At 48.7% G+C, this 25,554-nt stretch overlaps 1 protein-coding gene across 1 annotated transcript; it reads right to left on the reverse strand.

The window, feature by feature from the left end:
* Window positions 1-4,427: 4,427 nt before the first annotated feature.
* On the reverse strand, window positions 4,428-23,834 carry LOC122115454 (proton-coupled amino acid transporter 2-like). The gene is made up of 10 exons (XM_042688940.1): window positions 23,628-23,834; window positions 17,872-17,962; window positions 16,559-16,647; window positions 15,382-15,477; window positions 10,526-10,610; window positions 9,246-9,464; window positions 8,612-8,710; window positions 7,928-8,094; window positions 5,528-5,697; window positions 4,428-4,699 (listed from the first exon to the last, which is right to left on the reverse strand). The coding sequence occupies exons 1-10, from the start codon at window positions 23,789-23,791 to the stop codon at window positions 4,428-4,430; spliced, it is 1,452 nt and encodes a 483-aa protein (XP_042544874.1). The 5' UTR covers window positions 23,792-23,834.
* Between the last annotated feature and the right edge of the window lie 1,720 nt (window positions 23,835-25,554).

Genomic DNA, 25,554 nt, shown 5'->3' on the forward strand with positions numbered 1-25,554 from the left:
CCTCGAACCACGATCCTCAAGATCTCAGCCTCCTGAGTAGCTGGGATGATGACAGGTGTGAACCACCCAACCAGCCACTGGGCTTTGAAGGTTCCTCTTGCATCAGTGAGTACCCCCCCTCCCCACATGGCAGGGTACCTGAGGATCTGGGTGCCACTTACGATAGCATATCTGTGTCCTCTGGGGGAGCCACATTGTCCGGGGTGTCATTATTGCTGCTGCTGCTGCTTTCCAAGGGGCTCTGAGATCCACAGTCTGGGTTCAAGCCATCACGGTGTTCATTCTCCAGCAGTGATTTCTTCAGCATGATTTCTTCTTCAGGGGGCCAAAGGGCAGCAGGGCAGCTAGAACAATCCAGAATAAATACATTCAGTGTGGAGGAGACCATCAGTGCCCATCTTGAGATGCTACGATCCTGGCTCCTGCTCTCTGAGGGTATCTGGGGCCTGTCTGGCTGAAGCCCAATCAATGTGATTGGGGGTGGATGGGTAGGGGGGAGTGGGGGATGGGTAGGCCAAGCTGGTGGTAAGAAGTTCACCTGGCTCTCTCAACGCTCAGGACAGTCTCATCTCAAGATCACCCCCGGATTCCCCTTTTGCAATGGCTTAGACCCCTGCCAGGACTCCCCAGGGTGACCGTGTGCCAGTTGAGACCAGTCTTGACTGGGAGAAAACAAATACACCCCAGGCTCAGTGACTCAGTGGCTCCAGACATGGACGAAGCCAGAGCTACCTCACAATGGAGGCTGGCTAGCCAATAACAGGATGATCAGGACAGAGGACTGGCTGGGTGCAGGGTCTGTCACTAGAGCTTACCTGGCTGGCACTTTGGTCCTGATCAAAAGCCACTTGAGAAGATGGACGGCCACCTACCTAGGAAGAAGTGAGTGTCTAAGCAACCCATAAAGAAATCATTTCTCTCTCTCTCTCTTTCTCCACCCACTCTTTCGAAGATTTATTTAGCAGCTACTATATGCTAGGAATTGTTGTCTGTGCTCAGAATACACCAGGGTGGATATCCTACCAACAGTCTTTGTGCAGGGAGACAGACCCTGCACAAATACATAGGTGGAGAAAGATGTTCGTTTGGTGCTAATTTCTAGAGGGTGAGAAAAACTTACTAGGCCTTGGGGGAGTTAGGGTGTAGCTCGGTGGTAGAGTCCTTGGCCTAGCATTTGAAAAGACCCAGGTTTGATTCTCAGCATTTCCCCACCCTCAAAAAGAAAAAAAGGAATATAATACAGATAGAGACTAGGCTGTGGTTTGCTGGCTGGCTTAGGGGAAGGTAGCAACGTTAAGTTGGGTCCACCAAAGGGCTGATCTATGAAAGGCCTGGTCCAAAGCTCATATAATGATTGAGAGCAGGGAGAACCTGTTAAGAGCTAGGGCCAAGTAGAAGGAAGTGAGGTCACTGGGGGGAGGCGGGCCTTTGGAAGGGAGATCTGACGCTCAGCCCTTTCTTCCTCTCAGCTCTCTGGTAGGCAGGAGGTGAGCAGCTTTACTCTGTGTCCAGCGCTCCACACAAGTCCCAGAACTTCAACACGGGTCCCCAGTGTTGTTTTTAACCACGGGCTAAAACCTTTGAAACCTTGAGCCCAAATAAAGCGTCTTCCTCCTTCTTCTTTTTCTTCTTCCTCCTCCTTCAATCCTAGAGATCAAACTTCTTTCCTACTTTGTTGTTGTTGTTGGTGGTGGTGGTGGTGGTCGTCGTGGGGCTTGAACTCAGGGCCTGGGCGCTGTCCCTGAGCTCTTTGGCCCAAAGCTAGCGCTCTACCACTTTGAGCCACAGTGTCACTTCCAGTGTTTGAGTGGTTAATTGGAGATAAGAGTCTTATGGGGACTTTACTGCCCAGGCTGGCTTTGAACCACGATCCTCAGATCTCAGCCTTCTGAGTAGCTAGGATTACAGGCATGAGCTATTGGCATCAGCATGTGGTATAATTTTAATAGTGCCTCTTTTCATGATGGAAGGTATCTTGGTTTGAATGATATGTGTTTCAACCACACTCGAGAGGTTAATTGGAGAGCTGGTGGAAGATGGACGGCATTGGAGGGCAGGAGCTTTTAGCCCACTGTCATGTCTTTAGGGTTTAAGCAGAGGAGTATGATTCACATTTGAACATGGCTCCCCCCCGTCTGGGGTCCTTTGTCTTGGGGTCATAGCAAGGAGATGAATTAGGTGGCCTTCACCATGCATAGGAAGACATCAATAATTGGTCATAAGATGGTGTTTCATTGTGATAGTTCCAGACCTACACACAGTGTACTTTGAACAAATTCAGCCCTCTACCATATTCCTCTGTGTGTGTGTGTGTGTGTGTGTGTGTGTGTGTTACAGGATTATGACAGATTTACAGGGGTAGAAATATAGACATAGCCGCTTCACGTTATAAAGAGGAATTTATGGGCATTTTTCCAGTTTACTATAAGAAACTTTCAGGGTACCAGTGGCTCACACCTGCAATCCTGGCTACTCAGGGTGGCTGGCTGAGATCAGAGGATCACGATTTGAAGCCAATCCGGCCAGGAAAGTCTGTGAGACTTTTGCATTAAACTTTTCTTTTTTTTTGGGGGGGGGGTCCGGTGGTGGGGCCGAACTCTGTGCCTGGGCACTGTCCCTCAGCTCTTCAGCTCAAGGCTAGTGCTCTACCACTTGAGCCACAGCACCACTTCCTGCTTTTTTCTTTTTGCTTATGTGGTGCTGGGGAATCGAACCCAGGGCCTCAGGCATGCAAGGCAAGCGCTCTACCACTGAGCCACCTTCCCAGCCCCGTCTGTGAGACTTTTATCTCCAGTTCACTAGCAAAAAGCTGGAAGTGGAGTGTGGCTCAAGTGGTAGAGCACCGGCCCTGAATGGACAAACTAAGGGATAATTCCCAAGCCCTGAGTTCATATCGCAGTGCTAACACGCACGCACACACACACACACACACACACACACACACAATTTGCTGTAGGCTTGGGACAAAGTGAGTAATCAAGAATATTGTGGCAATATTTCAGAGACAGAGCCAGGCACACATATTCAATTCCATAATCCTAGCTACTTGGGACAATAGGTTCAGTCAGCCAGGGCATAAAAGTTCACAGGATTCTCTGAGTTGGGCTAAAACTTTTATACAATGATTTGGAAAGTGTACTGCCCTTTAGCATGAAGGGCTCTTTTCTGAGAGTCGAAATTCAACATTGCTCATCTTGGCTTCTGATCCGTCTCAGTGCTGGAGTTGTACCTGGCATGGTGGTACATTATGTTTATTGTTTTCTCTCCCCAGGAGTCTTTGAACTGGTCCAGAAAAGGGGAAGGAGGTGGTTCATTTGATCTCCCAAAGCATGTCAGCCCTAGCTAGCAGGCATCAACTCTGCCAGTTTGATGATGTACCTTGGGGACCCCTGGTGGTGGCTTCTAGAATAGCTCCATTTAGATGGCAAAACTCATTTTGGCAAGGACCAAACAAGTTGGGTCTAGCTATGCCCTGGTGGTTTTCACTGTAATCTGGCTACTCAGGAGGCTCAGATCTGAAGATTATAGTTCAAAGCCAGCCAGGGCAGGAAAGTCCATGAGACTCTTATCTCCAATTAACCAGCAAGTGGTTAAGTGGAAGTGGAGCTGTGGCTCCATTGATGGAATGGAGCTGTGGCTCCATTGAGTGCCAGCCTTGAGTAAAAAAGCTCATAGCACCCAGGCCCTGAGTTCAAGCCCTGGGACTGGCATTACATTTTTTTTATATGAAGGATGGGGTAGGGCTGGGAAGGTGGCTTAGCGGTAGAGCGCTTGCCTTGCATGCATGAGGCCCTGGGTTCGATTCCTCAGCACCACATAAGCAAAAAGAAAAAAAAAGCCGGAAGTGGTGCTGTGGCTCAAGTGGTAGAGCGCTAGCCTTGAGCTGAAGAGCTGAGGGACAGCGCCCAGGCCCAGAGTTCAGGCCCCATGACCAGACTCCCCCGCTCCCCCCCCAAAAAAAGATGGGGTAGAATCAAAATCATTCCCTTGGAGAGCTGTCAGTGGGGGTAGAAATCATGTGATGGGAAGAAAAAAAGGATTAAAGACCAAAAAGTTTTTTTTTATTTTAAAATTACCATTTCCATCTTGTAGAAGGCAATTCCTCACGTGTTCATTCATTTGTTTTTATGATTTTTTTTTTTGCCATTCCTGGGGCTTGAACTGTCCCTGAGTTTCTTTTGTGCTCAAGGCTAGCACTCTACCACTTGAGCCACAGCACCATTTCCAGCTTTTTTTGTGTATGTGGTGCTGAGGAATCAAACCCAGGGCCTCATACATGCTAGGCAAGCACTCTACCACGGAGCCACCTTCCCAGCCCCTGTCTGTCTGTTTTGAAAACATGACTTGGCCCAGACAAGTAAAATAACCACACCGAAATCTTGCGCGTGACAGAGAAGAATGTGTGTGAGCTGGGGGCCGGCTTCTTCTCATTGAGTAACAATGGTGGAGTTGGGAAAGCTGAGAGATCCTCTTGATCCAATCAGCTCATCCAGGGCCTGGTAAGTCCCCACCACGAAGCCCACGAAGCCCAGGCTGCTGATGAGGACGTCCTTGGCGATGAGCAGGGGGCTCAGGCCCTCTGCACAGAACGTGGTGATCTCCAGCAGCGGGGGGATGATGAGGGCCAGGGCGCTGCTGCTCACCGAGCCTACCAGAGAGATGACCAGGTCCAGCCGGGGGATGAGCACGGCCAGCACGCCTGCGGGGGGGAGAGGACAGGAAAGAGAGCACTTCAGGTTTAGCTGAGGTTGTATTTGAACTCAGGGCTTGGGCACTGTCCCTGAGCTTCCTTTGCTCAAAGCTAGCCCTCTACTACTTGAGCCATAGCGCCACTCCCAGCTTTTTCCATGTATGTGGGACTGAGGAATTGAACCCAGGGCTTCATGCATGCTAGGCAACTGGTCTACCACTGAGCCACCTTCCCAGCCTGGGTACTTCATTTTCAATGTCTGTCTTGGGCTCCTGCTGAAATGCTTCTTCCTGCTCAAATGTAACGCCCTGGGTGCCTGTTCAACCAATGAAAAGAGCCAGAATGGCATGTGCAGGAGCGGTCAAGCAATCAGCACAAAGCAGCCCAGGTAGAGGAAGGAGGGGAGAAGGTCCAAAGTATAATAACTGCCTTCTGGCAAGAACTCCCTGGGATTCTCCTTCACCCTCTCTCCAGATGGAGGATTCCTCTCCTTTCTTTCCCAGCTTTCCTTGCTTCAAATAAACTTAGTTTCCTTGAAACATGTCCTTTGCCTTTGTTGCTGTTGTTTGTTTTTGATACCAGTCCTGGGACTTGAACTCAGGGTCTGAGTGCTATCCCTGAGCTTCTTATTGCTTGAGCCACAGCTCCGCTTTTTCTTTGGGGTGGGGAGAATGAGTGGTTAATTGGAGATAAGAGTCTCACAGGGACTTTTCTGCCTGGCCTGGCTTCCAACCATGATCCTCAGATCTCAGCCTCCTGAGTAGCTAGGATGGCAGGCGTGAGCCGCCACCACCGCCCAGCTATGTCTCTATGCCCTGGGTTGGGCTTTACACTCACAAGTCAGGCAGACCAGAACAAGGCGGACCAGCAGATCCACAGGCAGCGCCCAGCGCTCGGGCACTCGGGAGAGGGCGTAGGGGATGATGATTTCCGCAGGGACGTAGAACTGCAGGGCGTAGGTGCACAGGATGCCCACGATGTACAGCAGCTTCACCCACTGGTACAACCTGCAAAATGGATGTTTTCCCAAGCCATGCCACTCTGATCACTGACCCCACGGGGGTCACAGACCCTCAGACGTGGGACAAGCCTTTGGGTTCCTCTCCATTTGCTATGATGGAGGAAGAGTCATAGCGTCTAAGGGTCAAGAGGAAATCTCCCAAAGCAAACAATTGCTAGAGTGAAGCGTGAGATGATTCATGGAAACTTCTAGAAGGGTCATCTCTAAATGATTTTTTGTTTATTTGTTTGTTTTTGCCTGTCCTGGGGCTTACACTCAGGGCCCAGGCACTGTCCCTGAATTTGTTTTGCTCAAGGCTAGCACTCTACCACTTGAGCCACAGCGCCACTTCCGGCCTTTTCTGTGTATGTGGTACTGAGGAATCAAACCCATGGCTTCGTGCATGCTAGGCAAGCACTCTACCACTAAGCCACAGTCCCAGCCCTAAATGAAGTCCTTTGATGCTTGATTTCAGATTTTCAGAAAGAGAAGTTCAGGGTAAGAGAACTTGTCACCCACCGATCATTCCACTGACACACCAAAGGAAATGCAGCCGATAAATTAACTCCAAAACCTGGATTGAAAAAGACTCTACTAGCCGGGCTCCAGTGGTTCACACCTGACATCCTAGCTACTTAGGAGGCTGAGATCTGAGGATCATGGTTGGAAGCCAGGCCAGGCCGAAAAGTCCCTGTGAGACTCTTATCTCCAATTTGCCACCTAAAAACTGGAAGTGGTAGAGTGCTAGTCTTGAGTACCAAAGCTCAGGGACAGCGCCCAGGCCCTGAGTTCAAGCCCTATGACTTACCAAAAAAAGAAAAGAAAAGAAAAGAAAAGACTTGATTTCTCAGTGAGCTCTATGAGTCCTTAGGAATGTTCTGGATCCTTCAGAGTTCTTGGGGCATAACATAGCTTCAACACTGCCTTCTGGTGAATGGAGAAAAATCTCAGAACCCCACATTTTTGGGGGGTTCTGCGATTATAAATGGGATTGTGAGAGGTTGGGGTCAAATGAGAATGAATAAATGAATACTCTCAGGTTTGTTTTTTTTTTAATATGCCAGTCCTGGGGCTTGAACTCAGGGCCAGTGCACTATTCCTGAGCTTTTTTTGCTCAAAGAGAGTACTCTACCACTTGAGCCAGAACTCTCCTTCTGGTTTTTTACTGGTTTACTGGAGATAAGAGTCTCATGGACTTTCCTGCCTAGACTGGGTTCGAACTGTGATCCTCAGATTCCAGCCTCCTGAGAGGCCGGGATTACAGGTATGAACCACTGGAGCCTAGCTCCCCTGTTTATTTAAATATGGTGCTGTCTGAAGTCTGTGGCTGCTAACTGGCGGGTGAATTGGGCATGCGTGGACATCAGATGTTTGCGGATTCCAATGGACTTCATGTTGGTCTGTGTTTTGGAGTTGTATCTTTATCACCCTGACTGAGGGGCTGTGGTGGGTAGACTCAGTCATTGAGTAACAATGAGCATTGAGCATTAGTACATGGAACCAGAAGTGGAAAGACACCCACAGATGGCTCTCTGACCCTTGTCCTCATCCAGTGCTCCCCCTCTTCTCCCCTTAGGTGGTCAAGCATTGCCACTTTTGTCCTGTCTTCTTCTTCTTCTTCATTTTTTTTGTTGGTCCTGGGGCCTGAACTCTGGGCCTGGGCGCTGTCCCCCAGCTCTTCAGCTCAAGGCTAGTGCTCTACCATTTGAGCCACAGCACCACTTCCAGCTTTTTCTGTTTATGTGGTGCTGAGGAATCGAACCCAGGGCCTCATGCATGCAAGGCAAGCGCTCTACCACTGAGCCACCTTCCCAGCCCCATGTCCTGTCTTCTTCAATCATGTCCTTCTTCAAGTCCTAAGCTAGGTGCTGGTGGCTCATGCCTGTAAACCCAGCTACTCAGGAGGCTGCGATAGGAGGATCACAGTTCAAAGCCCATCGGGACAGGAGAGTCTCTGAGACTCTTCTCTCCAATGAACCAGCAAAAAGCCAGAAGAGGAGGTATGGCTCAAGTGGTAGAGTACTAGTCTTGAGTGGAAAAGCTCAGAGACCAGCCCCAAGATGAGCATCAGGGAAAAAAAGATGATCAAGTCCTAATTCAACTTTGGAGGCCATCACTGAAGGAGGATCTGGAGCCGAGGTTCCAGTGGTACCTTCGGCCTTCGGGAGGATCTCTAGGCCTTGGTTTCCAGGGGTGTGCCCAACCATCTCTGCCACCCAGGAAGCCCACATGGGTACCAGCAGTTGGGCAGGTTAAGAGTGATGCTGGCCTTGATGTCTTCTCCGAAGCGTAGGTAGCCCAGAGCCCCGATGCCGATGTACAGGGCGGTCACAATGGACAGTCCCAGAGACAAGATGGCTGGGAAGCGACGAGCATCCGCCATCTTGTTTTCCAGAGGAAGAACCTAGAGGAAGAGCCCAGTAGCAAGGAGAGACACTCATGAACACAAAGGAAACACCATATCGCCTCAGAACGGAAGAATTTGACGGACACTGCTCACCCTCACCAATGGGGAGAGGCCACCCGAGGTCCATCAAGGAGAGGGACTTGGAATAGTACTAAGCCTTAAAAAAGGAAATTCTGCCTGGCGCCGGTGGCTCATGCCTATCATCCTAGCTACTCAGGAAGGCTGAGATCTGAGGATCATAGTTCAAAGCCAGTCAGGGCAGGAAAGTCTGTGAGACTCTTATCTCCAATGAACCACCAAAAAGCCACAAGTGGAGGTGTGGCTCAAGTGGTAGAGTACCAGCCTTGAGCAAAAAAAATGCTAAGCAAGAGCATGAAACTCTTGAGTTCAAGCCCCAGTACCGGTACTTCTCTAACAGGGCCACGATCATGTCTAAGGGGACCCCAGAAGCTCAGAGTTCATCTCTCTCTCCCCACAAGGCAGGAGAAGCCCAACTTCCCATGCCAAGCCTTACCACACCGATGCTTTCGAAGGAAAAAATGGCCGTTCCAAAAAAGAGAGGGTAGGTTTGCCAGCTGGCTGCCAGGGGCAGTGGTCTGGGATCTGGAATCCCCTAGAGGAGAAACACAATGAAGTAGTCACTCAAAATGCCCATTTAAGCCGGGCACCGGTGGCTCACGCCTGTAATCCTAGCTACTCAGGAAGCTGAGATCTGAGGACCACGGTTCAAAGCCAACCAGGGCAGGAAAGCCCTTGAGACTCTTATCTCCAATAAACCACCAGAAAACCAGAAGTGGCGCTGTAACTCAAGTGATAGAGCAGTAACCTTGAGCTGAAGAGCTCAGGGACAGCACCCAGGCCCAGGGTTCAAGCCCCACAACCGACAAAAAAGAAGCCCATTCAAGCTCCTCTAGGAGAGGTGGTGTAGCCCCAGGCTGGTGGCTCATGCCTGTAATCCCAGCTACTCAGGAGGCTGAGGTGGAAAACCCAGGAGACTCTTATCTCCAATGAACTAGCCAAAAGAAGCCAAAAGTAGAGCTGTGGTTCAAATGGTAGAGCACCTACCTTGAGTTCAAAACATTCAGGCAGGGACAGCGCCCAGACCCTGAATTCAGACCCATAGCAGGGCCTTGATGGTAGGTACTGACCTGGGCAATATACTGGGCGATGATCACCAGGCTGACCAGCATGCTGACGTTGGCCAGCAGTGAGAAGATGGTGAGGGCCTGGAGGTTTCGGATGAAAACCAGCAGCACCAGGAAGGGCAGGAAGGAGAGCATGTAGAGCCGCGAGTCCATGGAGGGGGTGAGGATCACCGTCTCGTTGTGGCCACAGTCATTGGTGGTACTGTTCATGGCCTCCACTACCTGCAGAAGCATTGGAAGTTAAGGCACAAGGGGGAAAAAAATTGTATGAGCACTCGGGGAGCTCAAAGACCCTTCCAGAGAAATGATACCCTTCACCCAGCTCTGCTGCCTGATCTGAGATCTGCCTTTGAGCTCTCTCTGTCATTTTTATTTTATTTTATTCTATTTTTGTTGGTCGTGGGCCTTGAAGTCAGAGCCTGAGCAGTGTCCCTGAGCCTCTTCTACTCAAGGCTAGCTCTCTACCGTTTGGAGCCACAGCATCACTTCCGGTTTTCACAGCGCCACTTCTGGCTTTCTGATGGTTCCTTGAAGATCAGAGTTTTCATGGACTTTCCTACAGAGTCTGGCTTTGAACTGTGATCCTCAGATCTCAGCCTCCTGAATAGCTAGGATGACAGGCGTGAGCCACCAGAGCCCAACTTTTCTCTGTGATTTCCTGAGTAAACTAAATACCCTTCCATTCTATTAACTCCAGTGAACCACTCTAGCTTCAAGTGGCGCTGTGGCTCAAGTGGTAGAGTGTTAGCGTTGAGCAAAAGAAGCTTAGGGACAGTGCCCAGGCCCTGAGTTCAAGTCCCAGGACTTGCAAACAACAGCAAAACAAAACAAGAACTTGAGGACTGATGTCAGAAAACCTGTTTTTTGTTTTGTTTTGTTTTTCCATACATGTGGGCTTGAACTCACAACTTCAAGCTCTCTTTTACCTTTCTTGCTCATGGCTGGTGCTCTACTAATTGAACCACATCTCCAGGTCCACCTCCTTGCTTGTTAATTGGAGATGGAAGATGGAAGCCTTTTTCTGCCCAGACTGATTTTGAACCACAATCTTCCCAGATCTCAGCCTCCTGAGTAGCTAGGATTATAGGCGTGAGCCACTGGTGCCGGCTTACTGGGCAAAAGGTTATCATGGCAAAAATCATGACAGGGCCACTTGCACATCTGTGCTGATGGGTAATATCTGGCTTTTCTTCCTTGGCTCAGAGACACGGAGTTAGGCAGAAACTAAGAGAGGAACCGACTTCTCCCTGACTTCCCCTCCCACCTTCTCCAGGAGGTCATACCTGCTTTAAATTGTCAGCCAGAAACACAATGTACACACAGCAAAAGCCCAGCTGAGTGACAATCAGAAAGAAGCTCACCAAGTGCCTAGAAGAGAGCCAGGGAAAGGAGGAGGGGGGGGGGGCAGGGAGAAAGAACTTTGGTATAAAAGGTACTGGTAGTTCACGCCTGTCATCCTAGCTACTCAGGAGGCTGAGATCTGAGGATCACAGTTGGAAGCCAACCCAGGCAGGACAGTCCATGAGACTCTTATCTCCAATGAACCACCTGAAAACCGGAGGTGGCGCTGTGGCTCATAGTGGTAGAGTGCTAGCCTTGAGCAAAAAAGAGCTTAGGGACAGTGCCCAGGCTGTGAGTTCAAGCCCAATGACTGACAGAAAGAAAGAAGGAAAAAAAGGAGAGAGAAGGAAGGAAGGAAGGAAGGAAAGGAAAGGAAAGATTAATTCAGGATTGACGTCCCCCCTCTGTTCTCCAGGTATAGGGTGTCTGGCAATATGACCCTGGGATCTGGGGTCCTTCTTCCACAGTCAACAATGGTTTAAGTAAGAATTGAGGTCACAATAGTTCTAAAAAACAATGTGCTTTTTGAGTTGGATCCTGGCAGCTCACATCTGTCATCCTAGCTACTCGGGAGGCTGAGATTTGAGGATCGTGTTTTGAAGCCAGCTCCCAGCAGGAAAGTCTGTGAGACTCTTCTCTCCAATGAACCAAAGCAGGAAGTGGAGTTGTACCTCCAGTGGTAGAGCACTAGTCTTGAACACAAAGCCTCAGGGACAGAACCCAGGCCCTGAGTTCAAGCCCCAGGATAGGCACACCCACACAAAAATGTGCTTTTCTAACACCCCTGTCTCGGGTTCTGGAGCCTTCCATGTCTTGTTGAGCAGCAAGTTTTTTCCTGCTACTCTCTGATGAGGGACAGGAATGGTGTGTGTTCATCAGCTCCCACCAACACTCAGAAATTTTGTTGTTGTTGTTGTTATTGTTGGTTGTGGGGCTTGAACTCAGGGCCTGAGTGAATCTCATGCATTTTCCTGCAGGGGTTGGCTGCAAACTGCGATGCTTAGAGCTCAGCCTCCTGAGTAGCCAGGATTACAGGCACGAGCCGCTAGTGCCTGGCCAGAGCAGGGTTTTTATTTGTTTGTTTGTTTGTTTTGTTAGGCTCTGAGGACTTACAGTCTGCTGATACACAGTCCCGTCCTCTGGCAGTTTGGCAAGATGGACAGAAATCAGAGTGTCATTTGGTCCTAAAGACCATGGTGAAAAGGACATGTCATAATGAAGCCCATTGTTGGGTAAAATTCATATGTGCTCAAGCCCCTGGCGCTAGTGACTCATGTTTATAACACATTTCAGGAGGCTGGCATCCAGAGGATCATGATTCTGAGATAGCCTGGGTTGGAAATATTTGGAAGAATCCATCATTAAAATAACCAGCAAGAGAAGCAGAGCTGGCTAGGGCCTAGAGGTGGGGCTCAAGCAGAAGAATGACAGCTCAGGCTGGGAAGGTGGCTCAGTGGTAGAGTGCTTGCCTAGCAGAGTGCTTGCCTAGCATACGTGAAGCCCTGGGTTCCATTCCTCAGTACCACATACACAGAAAAAGCCAGAAGTGGTGCTGGGCTCAAGTGGCAGAGTGCCAGCCTTGAGCAAAAGAAGCTCAGGGATAGTGCCCAGGCCCTGAGTTCAAGCCTCAGGACTGGCAAAAACAAAAACCAAAAAAAACCCTCCAGCTAAGCAAGCAAGGTAAACAAGCATGAAATTCAGAACCCTATACTTGAAAAAAAATTAAATATATACAAATATACACATATACATATACATGTATGTGTATATTTTTGTTTTTTGTTTGTAGGGCTTGAACTAAGGGACTGGTGCTGTCCCTGAGCTCTTTTGCTCAAGGCTAGCACTCTACCACTTTGAGTCACAGCTCCACTTCCAGTTTTCTGGTGGTTCATTGAAGATAAAAGTCTCACGGCATAATGACTTGTACATCTCATTGTTTCAATGGGTCTATCTGTATCCCTATTTAAACAATTTGTTTTTCCCCTTCCCCTCCACAAATTATACCGACATCAAATACAGTGAAAGCAGGGGTTATACTGTGGGGGAGGGACATACAAAGCAACAAAGAAATAATCTTATAAAGGTGTGGGGGGGAGGAGCGGGGAGGATTGGGTTGGGGGACGGGGCGGGGGGGGGGGGGGAGGATGGGAAGGGATAGGAAGGGGAAACAAAGGAGGAGGCTACAATGCTTGATAAGAAATGTACTCATTATCTTGTCCATGTAATTGTAACCCCTCTGTACGGTATTTTCACAATAATAATAATAAAAAAAGTCTCACGGATTTTCCTGCCCAGGCTGTCTTTGAACTGTGATCCTCAGATTTCAGTCTCCTGAGTAGCTAGGATGACAGGCGTGAGCCACAAGCACCTAGCCCTTCCACGTACCGGCCCTTAAATATATATGTACATTGGTTAACAATTATACAATGTAACAAAATGACTTTTTCTTTTAGGATGTAGAGACAGATATAAAGTGAATGTCTGTATGGGGCAGGGTTCTACCAGTTAAATCAGATCTATTCTCTGCATGTGTTTGGTTAGAGAGAGCTGGTAGCCTTCTTCTCACATCACTTGGTCTGACGTCACCATCACAGGCTGTGTACATTTCTCACACTTCAAGGGAGGCAGGGACCAGATCAAAAGTGAGGGAGAGCCGGGCACTGTGGCTCAGGCCTGTCATCTTAACTACTCAGGAGGCTGAGATTTGAGGATTGCAGTTTGAAGCCAGCCCACGCAGGAAAGTCTGTGAGACCTTCATCTCCAATAAAGTACTCAGAAAACTGGAGCTGTGGCTCCAGTGGTAGAGTGCTAACCTTGAGCAGAAAAGCTAAGGGACAGTGCCCCAGGACTGTCACAAAAGAAAGAAGGAGAAGAACAAGAAGGAGGAGGAGAAGGGGGAGGAGAAGGAGGAGATGGAGGAAGGGAAGGAGGAGTAGAAGAGGAGGAGGTAGAGGAGGAGTAGGAGGAAGAGGAAGAAAAAAAGCAAGCAAGCAAGCCAGGTAGGTGTTGGTATCTTGGGCTTGTAATACTAGCTATTCAGGAGTCTGAGATCTGAAGGTCACAGTTCAAAGCCAGCCTGAGCAGGAAAGTCTGTGAGATTCTTCTCTCCAATTAACCAGCAAAAAAAAAAGTAGAAGCAGAGCTGTGGTTCAAGTGGTAGAGTGAGCAAAAGAAACTCAGGGACTGAGCCCAGGCCCTGAGTTCAACCCCAGGACTGGTATACACACACACACACACACACACACCCCATATATATATATATAATTATCTATCTATTATATATATGTGTCTATCTATCTATTATATATATGTATCTGTCTATCTATTATATATATATATATATACATACATACATGGGAGATTTTTTTTTACACTAATGGAACTGAAAGATGGCATCAGCCCAGACAGAGTTTTTTTTTTTTTTCTTCTGTCGGTCCTGGGGCTTGAACTCTGGGCCTGGGCGCTGTCCCTCGGCTCTTCAGCTCAAGGCGAGTGCTCTACCACAGCGCCACTTCTTATTTTTCTGGTGATTAATTAGAGATAAGAGTCTCACTGACTTTTCTGCCCAGGCTGGCTTTGAACCATGATCCTCAGATCTCAGCCTCCTGAGTAGCTAGGATGACAGGCACCACTGACACCTGGCTCCAGACTGAGTTTTGATTTTTAGGATCCAGCATGAAAGCCTTGGGAAAGACACGAGGGGAACTAGAATTTTCCATGCTTGGTGTCCCCTTCAGCGATGGGAGAAGGGTAGGGAGATGTCCTAGGTGAAGTGGGCTCTTCTGGAATGAGAGATCCCCAGGTAGATCAGGGTTACAGGGAGAGAGGTGAAGGAAGGAGGGACAGACGCAGTATCTGAGGTGTGGTGTTGAGTTTCCCATTGGAGTCATCAAGATGGCGGCTCCCTATGAGGATCTGCAGGGCTGAGTTGCCAAGAACAGATAAAGGCTGAAGAATGCGGATCGAGGTCGGAAAGGGGCCAGTGTGGGCAGGCAGACAAGGAGGCTGTGTTCCAAGCTCCGCACAACTCCAGCATTTACCAGACAAAGCAGCCCACAGCAAATGCAAAAGAACAGGCCCGAATGGGAGGAGGGAAATTGGAGTAGGAAGCTGTCCGGAGCCCACTGGGGCAGGGGTGACCGGATTGTTACCCACTTCTGCTGAAAGGTTGAAGGTGTGTGGGACCCTGGTGGAAAGAAATTAAGCCAAGACTGGCTTTGTCTTTCTTTCTTGCTCAGGGCTGGCGCTCTACCCCTCGAACCATGCCTCCAGTTCAGCTTTTTGTTGGCTGGTTGGTTAAGTAGAGATGGAGTTGCTTGGATTTTTCTTCTCAGAGTGGCTCTGCACCATGATCCTCTGAATCTCAGCCTCTTGGAGAGCTAGGATTACAGGCATGAGCCACTGGGGCCTGCCTTAAGGAGCTATTTTATGAGTATTTATCTGTTGAATATAATAACTCAGAATATATTTCACAGGATGCCATAAGGCCTTGTAATCTTTGCTTACTAAATTGTGTGTGTGTGTGTGTGTGTGTGTGTGTGTGTGTGTGCCAGTCCTGGGGAATGAACTCAGGGCCTGGGTGCTGTCCTTGAGCTTTTTTGCGAAAGGCTAATGCTTTACCACTTGAACCACAGCTCCACTTCTGGCTTTTCCGGTGATTAAATGGAGATAGGAATCTCCTGGACTTTCCTGCCTGGGCTGGATTCGACTGTGATCCTCAGATCTCAGCTTCCTTAATAGCCACCACCCTCAACCAGTGTTTTCTTATCCCATATCACACAAAGCAAGAACAAGGTACCTCCCCCAGTGGGCGTGGCTTTGGAGCCAGGCGCTGGGACTGGCTTCTAGTCCATGCATCACAGTGTCACCATAATCCATAAAGGGTTTGTTAAACCTGCAGGAGAAAGCACGTACAGAGTTATAAGGAGGAGTTGAGTTAAGATCCCATAATAAAAAAATGATGATGATGATGATAATAATAATAATAATAAATCAGGAGATAGAGAGCAAGAACACATAGCCAGCGAGTAGAAAGAACTTAAGAGACACAGGCCTCAGTTTGACTGCATGTTTCAAAGCCACCCAGGGAATAATCCCATGGTGCTTTGCTTTCCTTATCTGCTGAGAGACTCAGTTACTACCTAGCTAGAGTAATGCCAGATGTTAGTGACTCTTACACCTATCATACTAGCTACTCAGAGGGCTGAGATTTGAGGAGCACAGTTCAAAGCCAGCAGGGGCAGGAAAGCCCGTGAGACTTTTATTTCCAGTTAAGCACCAAAAAGCTGGACATGGAGCTGTAGCTCAAGTGGTACTACCGCCTTGATTAGGAGTGCTCAGGACAGTGCCCAGGCCCTGAGTTCAAGTCCCAGGAATGGTACCAAAAAAAAAGAGTAATGTTCACCTTGGGTAGGTGAGGTGCCTTCCACATGCATTGATCTCATTGGATGATCCAGACATTAACTGAGATACAATAAGGTAAGGATTTCTTTTTCCCCCATTCTATTTTATACATGAGCCAACAAGATAAATACCATGGGGGCTGGAAAGGTGGCTTAGTGGTAGAGTGCTTGCCTAGCATGCATGAAGCCCTGGGTTCGATTCCTTAGTATCACATATGCAGAAAAAGCCAGAAGTGGCGCTGTGGCTCAAGTGGCAGAGTGCTAGCCTTGAACACAGAGAAGCTCAGGGACAGTGCCCCAGGCCCTGAGTTCAAGCCCCAGGACCAGCAAAAAAAATAATAAGTACCATGCCCTGATTGAGAGACTGTGTAGTAAGCCACAGGACAGAGCATTCCCTGAGGATTAGTGTCACCTGAAATCTCTCTCTCCATCCCGCCCCCCCTTTTTTTCTTAGCCTTCTTGGAACAAAATGAGGATGTACATTCTTATTCCCCCCCCCCCCCCCCCCCCCCGCAGTACACTTCTGAGATGATCCCGAGAACTCTCATACTCCGGCAAGCCAGGTTTCCTCACCTGTGACAGAAATGGCGGGCACAGGTAACCAGGATGTGCATACAGTGGCAGGCCACGAACCCCATCACCAACAAACTGAGCGGGCCCAGCTGCAGGAGGGCGAAGCAGGGGACAAGCCAGAGAGGAGACTGTGAGGCATTGACCAGCGTGGCGAGGAGGGACCATACACTTCCTAGCAAGTGTATTTGCTGGCTACTGCTAGCTGCAACCGTGAGGGGTTTTGTTTTATTGATTGACTTATTTATTTCATTTTTCTTTTCCAAATAGACTCTCTAGAGGAAGCCAGGCAACAGTAGCTGTAATCCTAGCTACTCAGGAGACTGAGATCTGAGGATCGCGGTTCAAAGCCAGCCCGGGCAGGAAAGTCCGTGAGACTCTTATCTCCAAGAAACCACTAGAAAACTGGAAGTGGTGCTATGACTCAAGTGGTAGAGCACTCGCCTTGAGCTAAAGAGCTCAGGGAGAGTGCCCAGGCCCTGAGTTCAAGACCCAGGACTGGCAAAAAGAAACAAACAAACAAAAAGCAAAAGAAGTGGAGATATGGCTTAAGTGGTAGAGCACCAACTTGGATGGAAAAAGCCAAGTGAAACCATGAGGACCTGAGTTCAAGCCCCAGTACTGGCTCGTGCATGTATGTGCATGTATACACACACACACACACACACACACACACACACACACACACACACACGAGACTACTAATATCTTTAGCAAAGTCAGAACTCAGGAAGAGTTTACTCCACATCTGGACCAGCCATCTCCCAGAAAGACTGCTTCTGTTTTTGTTTTTAGTCAGTGGTGGGGCTTGAACTCAGGGCCTGGGTGCTGTCCCTGAGCCTTTTTGTGCTCAAGGCTAGTGCCTTGAACCACGCTTCTGGTTTTTGAGTAGTTAATTAGAGATAAGAATCTCGCAGGGGGCTGGGAAGTTGGCTCAGTAGTAGAGTACTTGCCTCGCATGCATGAGGCCCTGGGTTCGATTCCTCAGCACCACATTAGCAGAAAAAAGCCGGAAGTGGCGCTGTGGCTCAAGTGGTAGAGTGCTAGCCTTGAGCTGAAGAGCTGAGGGACAGCGCCCAGGCCCCAGAGTTCAGCCCACACGACCGGATCAAAAAAAAAAAAAAAAAGAATCTCGCAGGGACTTTTCTGCCTGGGCTGGCTTTGAACCGCGATCCTCAGATCTCGGCCTCCTGAGTAGCTAGGATGACAGGTGTGAGCCACTGGTGCCCGGCTAGACTGTGTGTTATATTAGAGTCTGTTGTAAAGGATCAGAGCCTCCCCCCACTGCCTACAGGTTGGTCAGCCATGCCTCTTACCAGAATCCCTGCATTCTTCACAGCCAGCGGCAGGCCCAGGATCCCCGTACCCATGTTGCCTTTTACCAGGTGAACCAAGGTCTGGAACCCTCTGAAGGAGAGGAAGATGACACGAGGAGAGGGTGTGTGGATGTGAGGTGGGGCAGTCATACCCCCTCATACATGCTGACACTGGCTTGATGTGAACAGGGGGCCCCTGGCCCACCTTCATGCACAATACAGATCTACAAGGACAATCAGATACATGAGACTATACGAGGGTATACAGATAGATAAGATTATACAGATATAGGGCTGGGAAGGTGGCTCAGTAGTAGAGCGCTCGCCTTGCATGCATGAAGCCCTGGGTTCGATTCCTCAGCACCACATAAGCAGAATAAGCCGGAAGTGGCACTGTGGCTCAAGTGGTAGAGCGCTAGCCTTGAGCTGAAGAGCTGAGGGACAGCACCCAGGCCCAGAGTTCAGGCCCACGACTGACAAAAACAAAAGCAAAAGAATATACAGATATACAAGTATATATATACAGGCATGCAAGGATATACAAGGATATACAGATATACAAGAATGTACAAAGATATACAGACGTACAAGAACATACAAATATATGAGGATTTACGAAGATATAAAGATATATAAGAATGTACAAAAATACATAAGAATATACAGATATACAAGAATATATAAAAATACAAGGGTATATATATGAATATACAATGATATACAGATACACAAGGATATACAGATATATAAGAATATACAATGGTACCCAGATATGTAAGAATATACAGGGCTGGGAAGGTGGCTTAGTGGTAGAGTGCTTGCCTAGCATGCATGAAGCCCTGGGTTCAATTTGTCAGTACCACATACACAGAAAAGGCTTGAAGTGGTGCTGTGGCTCAAGTGGTAGAGCGCTAGCCTTGAGCTCAGAGAGGCTCAGGGATAGTGCCCAGGCCCTGAGTTCAAGCCCTAGAACTGCCCCCCACAAATAATATACAGATATACAAGGATTTACAAGGATACTTAAATATGTAAGTATATATGGACATACAAAGATATACAGATAAAAAAATCTATAACATATGCAAAATATACAGATCTATAAGAATTAACAAGGATATACAGATATACAAGGATATACAGATATGCAAAGATTTACAAGGATATACAGATATACAAAAACATATAAGGATATGCAGACACACAAGGACACTGCTCCTGCCCCCTGGCCTGTCATATCCAGGCCATTTGTGGAGTGCCTTCCCATTCCACCTGTCCCAGAAACATCTGGATTGAAGCAGCTAACATCCAACCCTAGACCTCAGTAGCACTCAGCATACCAGACACTCTGCTATGTAAATGTATTATTATCTCATTTTTGTCTACTGGATTAAGACTATGAAGTAGTACTAAGTGCTGAGCATAGTCCTTTTGTTGACAAATGGGGAAACTGAGGCATAGGTAGGACTGTGTATCAGTGTGACTCCCGCTTCATCAACCAAGATAACCGAGGCTCAGAGAGGCGACAGCGTCTAGGCCAGGGTCACGGACTATGGCCGACAACAGAAGTGAACTCCAAGCCAAGGGAGAAGGGCAGACAGGAGAAAGGAGTCACTGGGACTTCCGGATGAACAGGTCAGATGGCTTGGGTCCCTTGGGGATTGGTCTCTAGAGGACAATTTTTTCCCATTCTAGGACATCACATGCGGGGAATGGCACAGCCCCTTCGCAAATCCAAACCAGGGTACAAAGCTCTCGCTCTAAGGCAGATGTGAAGGTGAATTCAGAGAGCTGACCTTCCCCAAGTCTCAGTCCTCAGGGGACAGTCCAGAAAGGCCCTCTCCGTGCTGGACAATTGTAAGACAATCTACTTCTGCACCTTTTCGTACCTGGATTCCATGAAATCCATGTGAGTACTAGGTGGTTATTTTATTTTTTTTTGTCGGTTGTGGGGCTTGAACTCTAGGCCTGGGCGCTGTCCCTCAGCTCTTCAGCTCAAGGCCAGCACTCTAGCACATGAGCCACAGCACCACTTCTAGTTTTCTGGTGGTTTATTGGAGATGAGAGTCTCACGGACTTTCCTGCCCAGGCTGGCTTTGAACTGCGATCCTCAGATCTTAGCCTCCTGAGTAGCGAGGATTACAGGCGTGAGCCACTGGCACCTGGCCTAGGTGGTTATTATTATTTTTGTGTGTGTGAGTGCTAGTCCTGAGGCTTGAACTCAGGGCCTGGGTGCTGTCCCTGAGCTTTTTCTTCTCAAGCTTGGAGTTTTACCACTTAAGCCACAGAGCCACTTCTGGCTTTTTTGGTAGTTCATTGGAGATAAGAGTCTCACAGGGCTGGGAAGGTGGCTCAGTGGTAGAGTGCTTGCCTTGCATGCATGAGACCCTGAGTTCAATTCCTCAGCACCACATAAGCAGAAAAAGCCAGAAATTGCATGGTGGCTCAAGTGGGAGAGCATTAGCCTTGAACTGAAGAGCTGAGGGACAGTGCCCAGGCCCAGAGTTCAGGCCCCTGGACTGGCAAAAAAAAAAAGTCTCACGGACTTGCTTACCCTAGCTGATTTTAAACTGTGATCCTCAGATCTCAGCCTCCTGCGTAGCTAGGATGACAGGCGTGAGCCACTGGAGCCTGGTTTAGTATTAGGGATTTTTGTTTGTTTTTTTTGTTTGTTTTTAACAGCTTTTGAAACTCCAGACCTTCAGAAGAACCTTCACCAGCCAGGAGTCTGTCTGAAAAGCAACAGAGTGACCCTTGAAGGATCTTAGATTTGAACTGGACAAACAAGGGATGAAATGTCACCTACTAGGTAGGTATCAATGGCTCATGCCTGTAATCCTAGCTACTTAGGAGGCTGAGATCAGAAGATCATAGTTCAAAGCCAGCCAGGGCAGAAAAGTCTGTGAGACTCGTATCTCCAATTGAACACCAAAAAGCTGGAAATAGAGCTATAGCTCAAGTGGTAGAGCGTTAGCCTTGAGAATGTAAAAAGAGCTCAGGGACAGTGCCCCAGGCCCTGAGTTCATCCCCAGGACTGGCACACACACACACACACACACACACACACACACACACACACACACACACACACACAGAGTCAGTTCAAGGGCTAGGAAGGTGGCTTAGCAGTAGAGTGCTTGCTTAGCATTCATGAAGCCCTGGGTTCGATTCCTCAGTACCCCATACACAGAAAAAGCCAAAAGTGGTGCTGTGGCTCAAGTGGTAGGGTGTTAGCCTTCAGCAAAAGCAGCTCGGGGACAGTGCCCAGGCCCTGAGTTCAAGCCCCAGCACTGGCGCGCACACACACACTCTCTCACACACACACACAAAAGTCAACTCAAGTGGCTATTGTCATCTCGGGTGCAAAAATGAAGAATAATGCTATTTTGAAAGAATCTCCGAATCTCTGCCCCAAGCCCCTCTCCTAATCTATCTTCCCTAGGATCTGTCCGTCGATTTGTCAAGGGTTAAAGGCAGCACTTAGAGTCTCGGCATGCCTTTCTCTCTCCCCGTGGGTGGGTGTCAACATTGTTGACCGAGCACCAAACCCCATGGGCTCCCAATGAGGGGCTTATTTTGCAACTGGAAAAGGGTCAGCGGGTCACTTGGGGAATTTCTAAGTAAAGGACTTAGGAAATCAGAATTCAGGGCTCCACCGTTCAACCAACATGTCAACACAGGGTGGTAGATCGTGCAGAGTTCTGAACAGGAAAGCCAGGGGACCCGGATTCCAGCCTTCAGGCTGTGGTGACCTTAGGCTGTGGCCAGCATCACCGGCCTTGACCTGGGAAGGTGAGGGAGGGCGTTGTATCCCCATCTTCTGTGTGGGCCCCCCACCCCCGAGAGAAGCAATTTTTTCCTTTCACCCAGCAGACACTTGGCACAGAGTTCTTTCTCTTGCTTAAGCTGGCAAGAGAGACAGTGGGACTGGGGTCCCTGGTGGCTCACGCCTTGTCATTCTAGTTACTCAGGAGGCTGAGATCTGAGGATCCCAGTTCAAAGCCAGCCTGGGCAGGAAAGTCCATGAGACTCTTCATCTCCAAGGAACCACCAGAAAACCAGAAGTGGTTCTGTGGCTCAAAGTGGTAGAGCCCTAGCCTTGAGTGATAAAGCTCAGAGACAGCGCCTAGGCCCCAAGTTCAAGTCCTAGGACTGGGATGAAAAAAATAAAAAGGGTGTAGGAGGGCACCCATTGCACGGGATCATGGTTATTTGGCATGTGATAGGTCTTCTCTCCAAGCTACAAGTCCCTCTAGGCTTCTTGGCTTGACTTCCTATACGGGCATCCAAACCATGTGTCTATTCAGGATAGCAGAGCCAGCTAGATCCCATATTGGCCTCTGGTTGAGAAATATCCCTGTGCTGTTCAGCCAATGGCCTGGGTGCTTCACCCCCGCCCTCCCTGGTCCCACAGGACCAGCCTTGAGGGGACTGTGTAGTGTCACAGTGCCAGCCACTGTGTCGGTTCCTATGTGGTCATGCCTGTGGGGTAAGATTCTTCCTCTTCTTCCTGGAACTTCTCCCTGTTCCAACTCTCCAGTCTTTTATTTTATTTTTGTGCCAGTCCTGGGGCTTGAACTTAATGCCTGAGCACTTCCCGTGAGCCTTTTTTCCCCCTTCGCTCCAGGCTAGCACACTACTACTTTGAGCCATAGCTTGATTGCTCCATTTCTGATATTTTGTTTTTATTTTGGTGGTTCCTTGGTAATACAAGTCACAGGGGCTGGGAGCTGGTGGCTCACACCTGTAATGCTAGCTAGTCAGAAGGCTGAGATCTGAGGATCATGGTTCAAAGCCAGCCTGGGCAGAAAACTCCGTGAGACTCTGATCTCCAATTAGCCACTCAGAAAACTGGAAGTGGCACTGTGGCTCAACTGGTAGAGTGCTTGCCTTGAGCTGATGAGCTGAGGGACAGTGCCCAGGCCCAGAGTTCAAGCCCCACAATCATCATCATCATCAATAACAACAACAAAAGAGTTGCAGGGACTTTCCTGACCAAGTTGGCTTTGAACCACAACCTTCAGATCTCAACCTCCTGAGTAACTAGGATGACAGGCGTGAGCCACCGGTGCCCATCTTGCTTTGTGTTTATCTTGGGTTTCTACCAAAGTTCTCCTGTATTCACAGGGATAGTTGCTTGACCCTGCTCTGCATATAAGGAAAGTAGGACCAAGCAAGGCTTCCCTATGAAAGGTCTGAAAAAAATCTTTCACATATTGAAAAATTCTCAGTGGAAGAGGCTGGGCTTTCCTCAGGGAGGGGATAAAGCTTAAGTATGGAGGAAGCCATTATAATTTTAAGTTCAAAGCCCCAGCTTCACATCCCAAAATATAAGGAAATGGCCCATCACATCAGCAGGAGTAGGCACAGAACCTGTGGCTCATGCCTGTCACCCTAGCTACTCAGGAGGCTGAGATCTGAGGATCGTGGTTCCAAGCCAGCTCAGACAGGAAAGTCCATGAGACTCTTCTCGCCAATGAGCCACCAAAAAGCTGTGGCTCAGGTGGTAGAGAGCCAGCAAAAGAAAGCAAGCAAGCAAACAAGCAAGCTCAGAGACAGTGCCCTGGCTCTGAGTTTAAGCCCCAGGACCAGCAGAAAACAAACCAACAAACAAATTCTCACTGGACACAGGCCCCTCAGTGTAGCTTTTGCAGCTTTGATTTATTTTTTTCCCCCTTCTGTGCAATGGATTGAGGGGTCAGATACCCACCCACCCTGGGTCATGGCCAGAAACGCAGGAGTCAGGCAACAGTACTCACGTTATGCCTTTGGGGTTCTCCATTCCAGATGGTTCTGGAGAGTTTCCATTCAAGCACTTGGAGTCTTTGCCCTGTAGGTTCTTGGTGCTTTGGGGAGGTGACATGTGGTCCAAGGTGAAGGCAGGGGCTTCCTGGGGACCCCGGGCATTCTCTGTCACAGGCATGATTGCTTCAGATAAGACGAACTCAGGGTGCCAAGGAGATCGGAGCTGGGAGGAGGTGAGTGGGAAACGTGTTCAAGGCAGGTGTAAAATGCTCCTGCACCTTCTGCTGCTGAGCTTGCTCTGGCTTGAGCTGAGCAAGGCCACGCCCACTTCCAGGAGGCCCCGCCCCTCCGGCCCTGAATGCCCAGGGGAGGGAAAGGAGTAGAAGGAGCACTGCACGGCCAGGGAGTTAGGGCCTGACTTCTGCCACCTAGTGGCGGTGATAGGGACAGCCACAGCACCGGTGATAGCTTCTTTTAAGTTTATATATATATTGGACTTGGATTGTGGTTTAGTGGTAGAGTGCTTGCCTGCCTAGCATGCATGAGGCTCTGGGTTCGAGTCCTCGGTACCACATAAATAAAACAAATGTAAAAAATATCATTAAGTAGTGATACAAAGGGGTTTCGATCCCATGGATAATACTAGTGAGTTTTAATAATGAAGGCCTTAGCTAATTTACTAAACACTTTGTTAAGAGGATAGACATTGTATTTTTTCCTATATACTAGTATATAAATATAAATAAATGCTATAAATTAAATAAGGTGTGTGTGTGTGGTGTGTGTGTGTGTGAATGTGTGTGTGCTGGTAACTAGGGCTTGAACTCAGAGCCTGGGGCTCTCAGTTAGCTTTTGTGCTCAAGGCGAGCACTCTACCACTTCAGCCACAGCTCCATTTCCAGCTTTTGGCTGCTGATTGCCTTGCCTGGGCTGGCTTTGAACCGTGATCCTCAGCAATCAGCCCCCTGAGTAACTAGGATGACAGGCGCGAGCCACCAGCCATCTGGTTTAAGGCTTTGTTGAAATAAAGGAATCTGGCTAAGGACACATAGTAGAAAGCAGCAGCATTGAAACCAGAGCCCAAATTCAGTTGTTCTGTCTCCAAGAAAATGCCTAGACACCCACTCCCCGCATTCTTCCCAAGTTCTCACCATCTTGGACCCTGAGATTTCTTCTGAGCGCCGTCTTCTCTCACGGTGGTCAGACAGGAGCAGTCGCTACCTCCTCGAAGTGAGGTTCTGAAGGGAGAGGAAAAGGATCATCTGTGGAAAGGAAGAAGAAGGAAGCTGAACTTGTCTTAATTCCCAGTGGGCATTTTCCTGGGCAGGCCATGGCGCCTGGGTGAAGTCCTCATGTTCAGATGGAAACTCTCTAGTGGAATCTGAGAACCTGTCATTATCCTTGCTCTTGGACAGAAGAGGCAGACCAGGGCTTTGCTCCTCCCACAAAATGATAGCATTTATTCCAGCCATAACCCACATCATTTCATCTCTCGATACGAGCATGTCTTTGTGGATTTACCAGGGTAAGCCAATGCTTTCCTGAAATAATCTCACTGTTGAGGATGACATGAGACTCAAGATAGATTTCTCTGAGCCTTCTCCTTCCCTTGGAACTCTTTCTCAGATTCCCTCTGCTATTCTCAATTTGTGACTTTGGTATTTGTGAGTTGGTTACTGTAAAAAAAAAATTGCGTGTGTATGTGTATGCATGGGGCTTAAACTCAGGGCCTGGGTGCTGTCCCTGAGCTTTTATGCTCAAGGCTAGAGCTCTACCATTTTGATCCACAGCGCCACTTCGGGTTTTCTGGTGGCTCATGGGAGATAGGAGTCTCATGTATTTTCCTGCTGGGGGGCTGGCTTCAAACCGTGATCCTCAGATCCTCAGCCTCCTGAGTAGCTAGGATTATAGGTGTGAGCCACCAGCACCTGGCTATTATTT

Source organism: Dipodomys spectabilis, unplaced genomic scaffold (assembly GCF_019054845.1).
Source record: "Dipodomys spectabilis isolate Male_0828 unplaced genomic scaffold, ASM1905484v1 ptg000119l, whole genome shotgun sequence".
Taxonomy (NCBI): Eukaryota; Metazoa; Chordata; class Mammalia; order Rodentia; family Heteromyidae; genus Dipodomys; species Dipodomys spectabilis.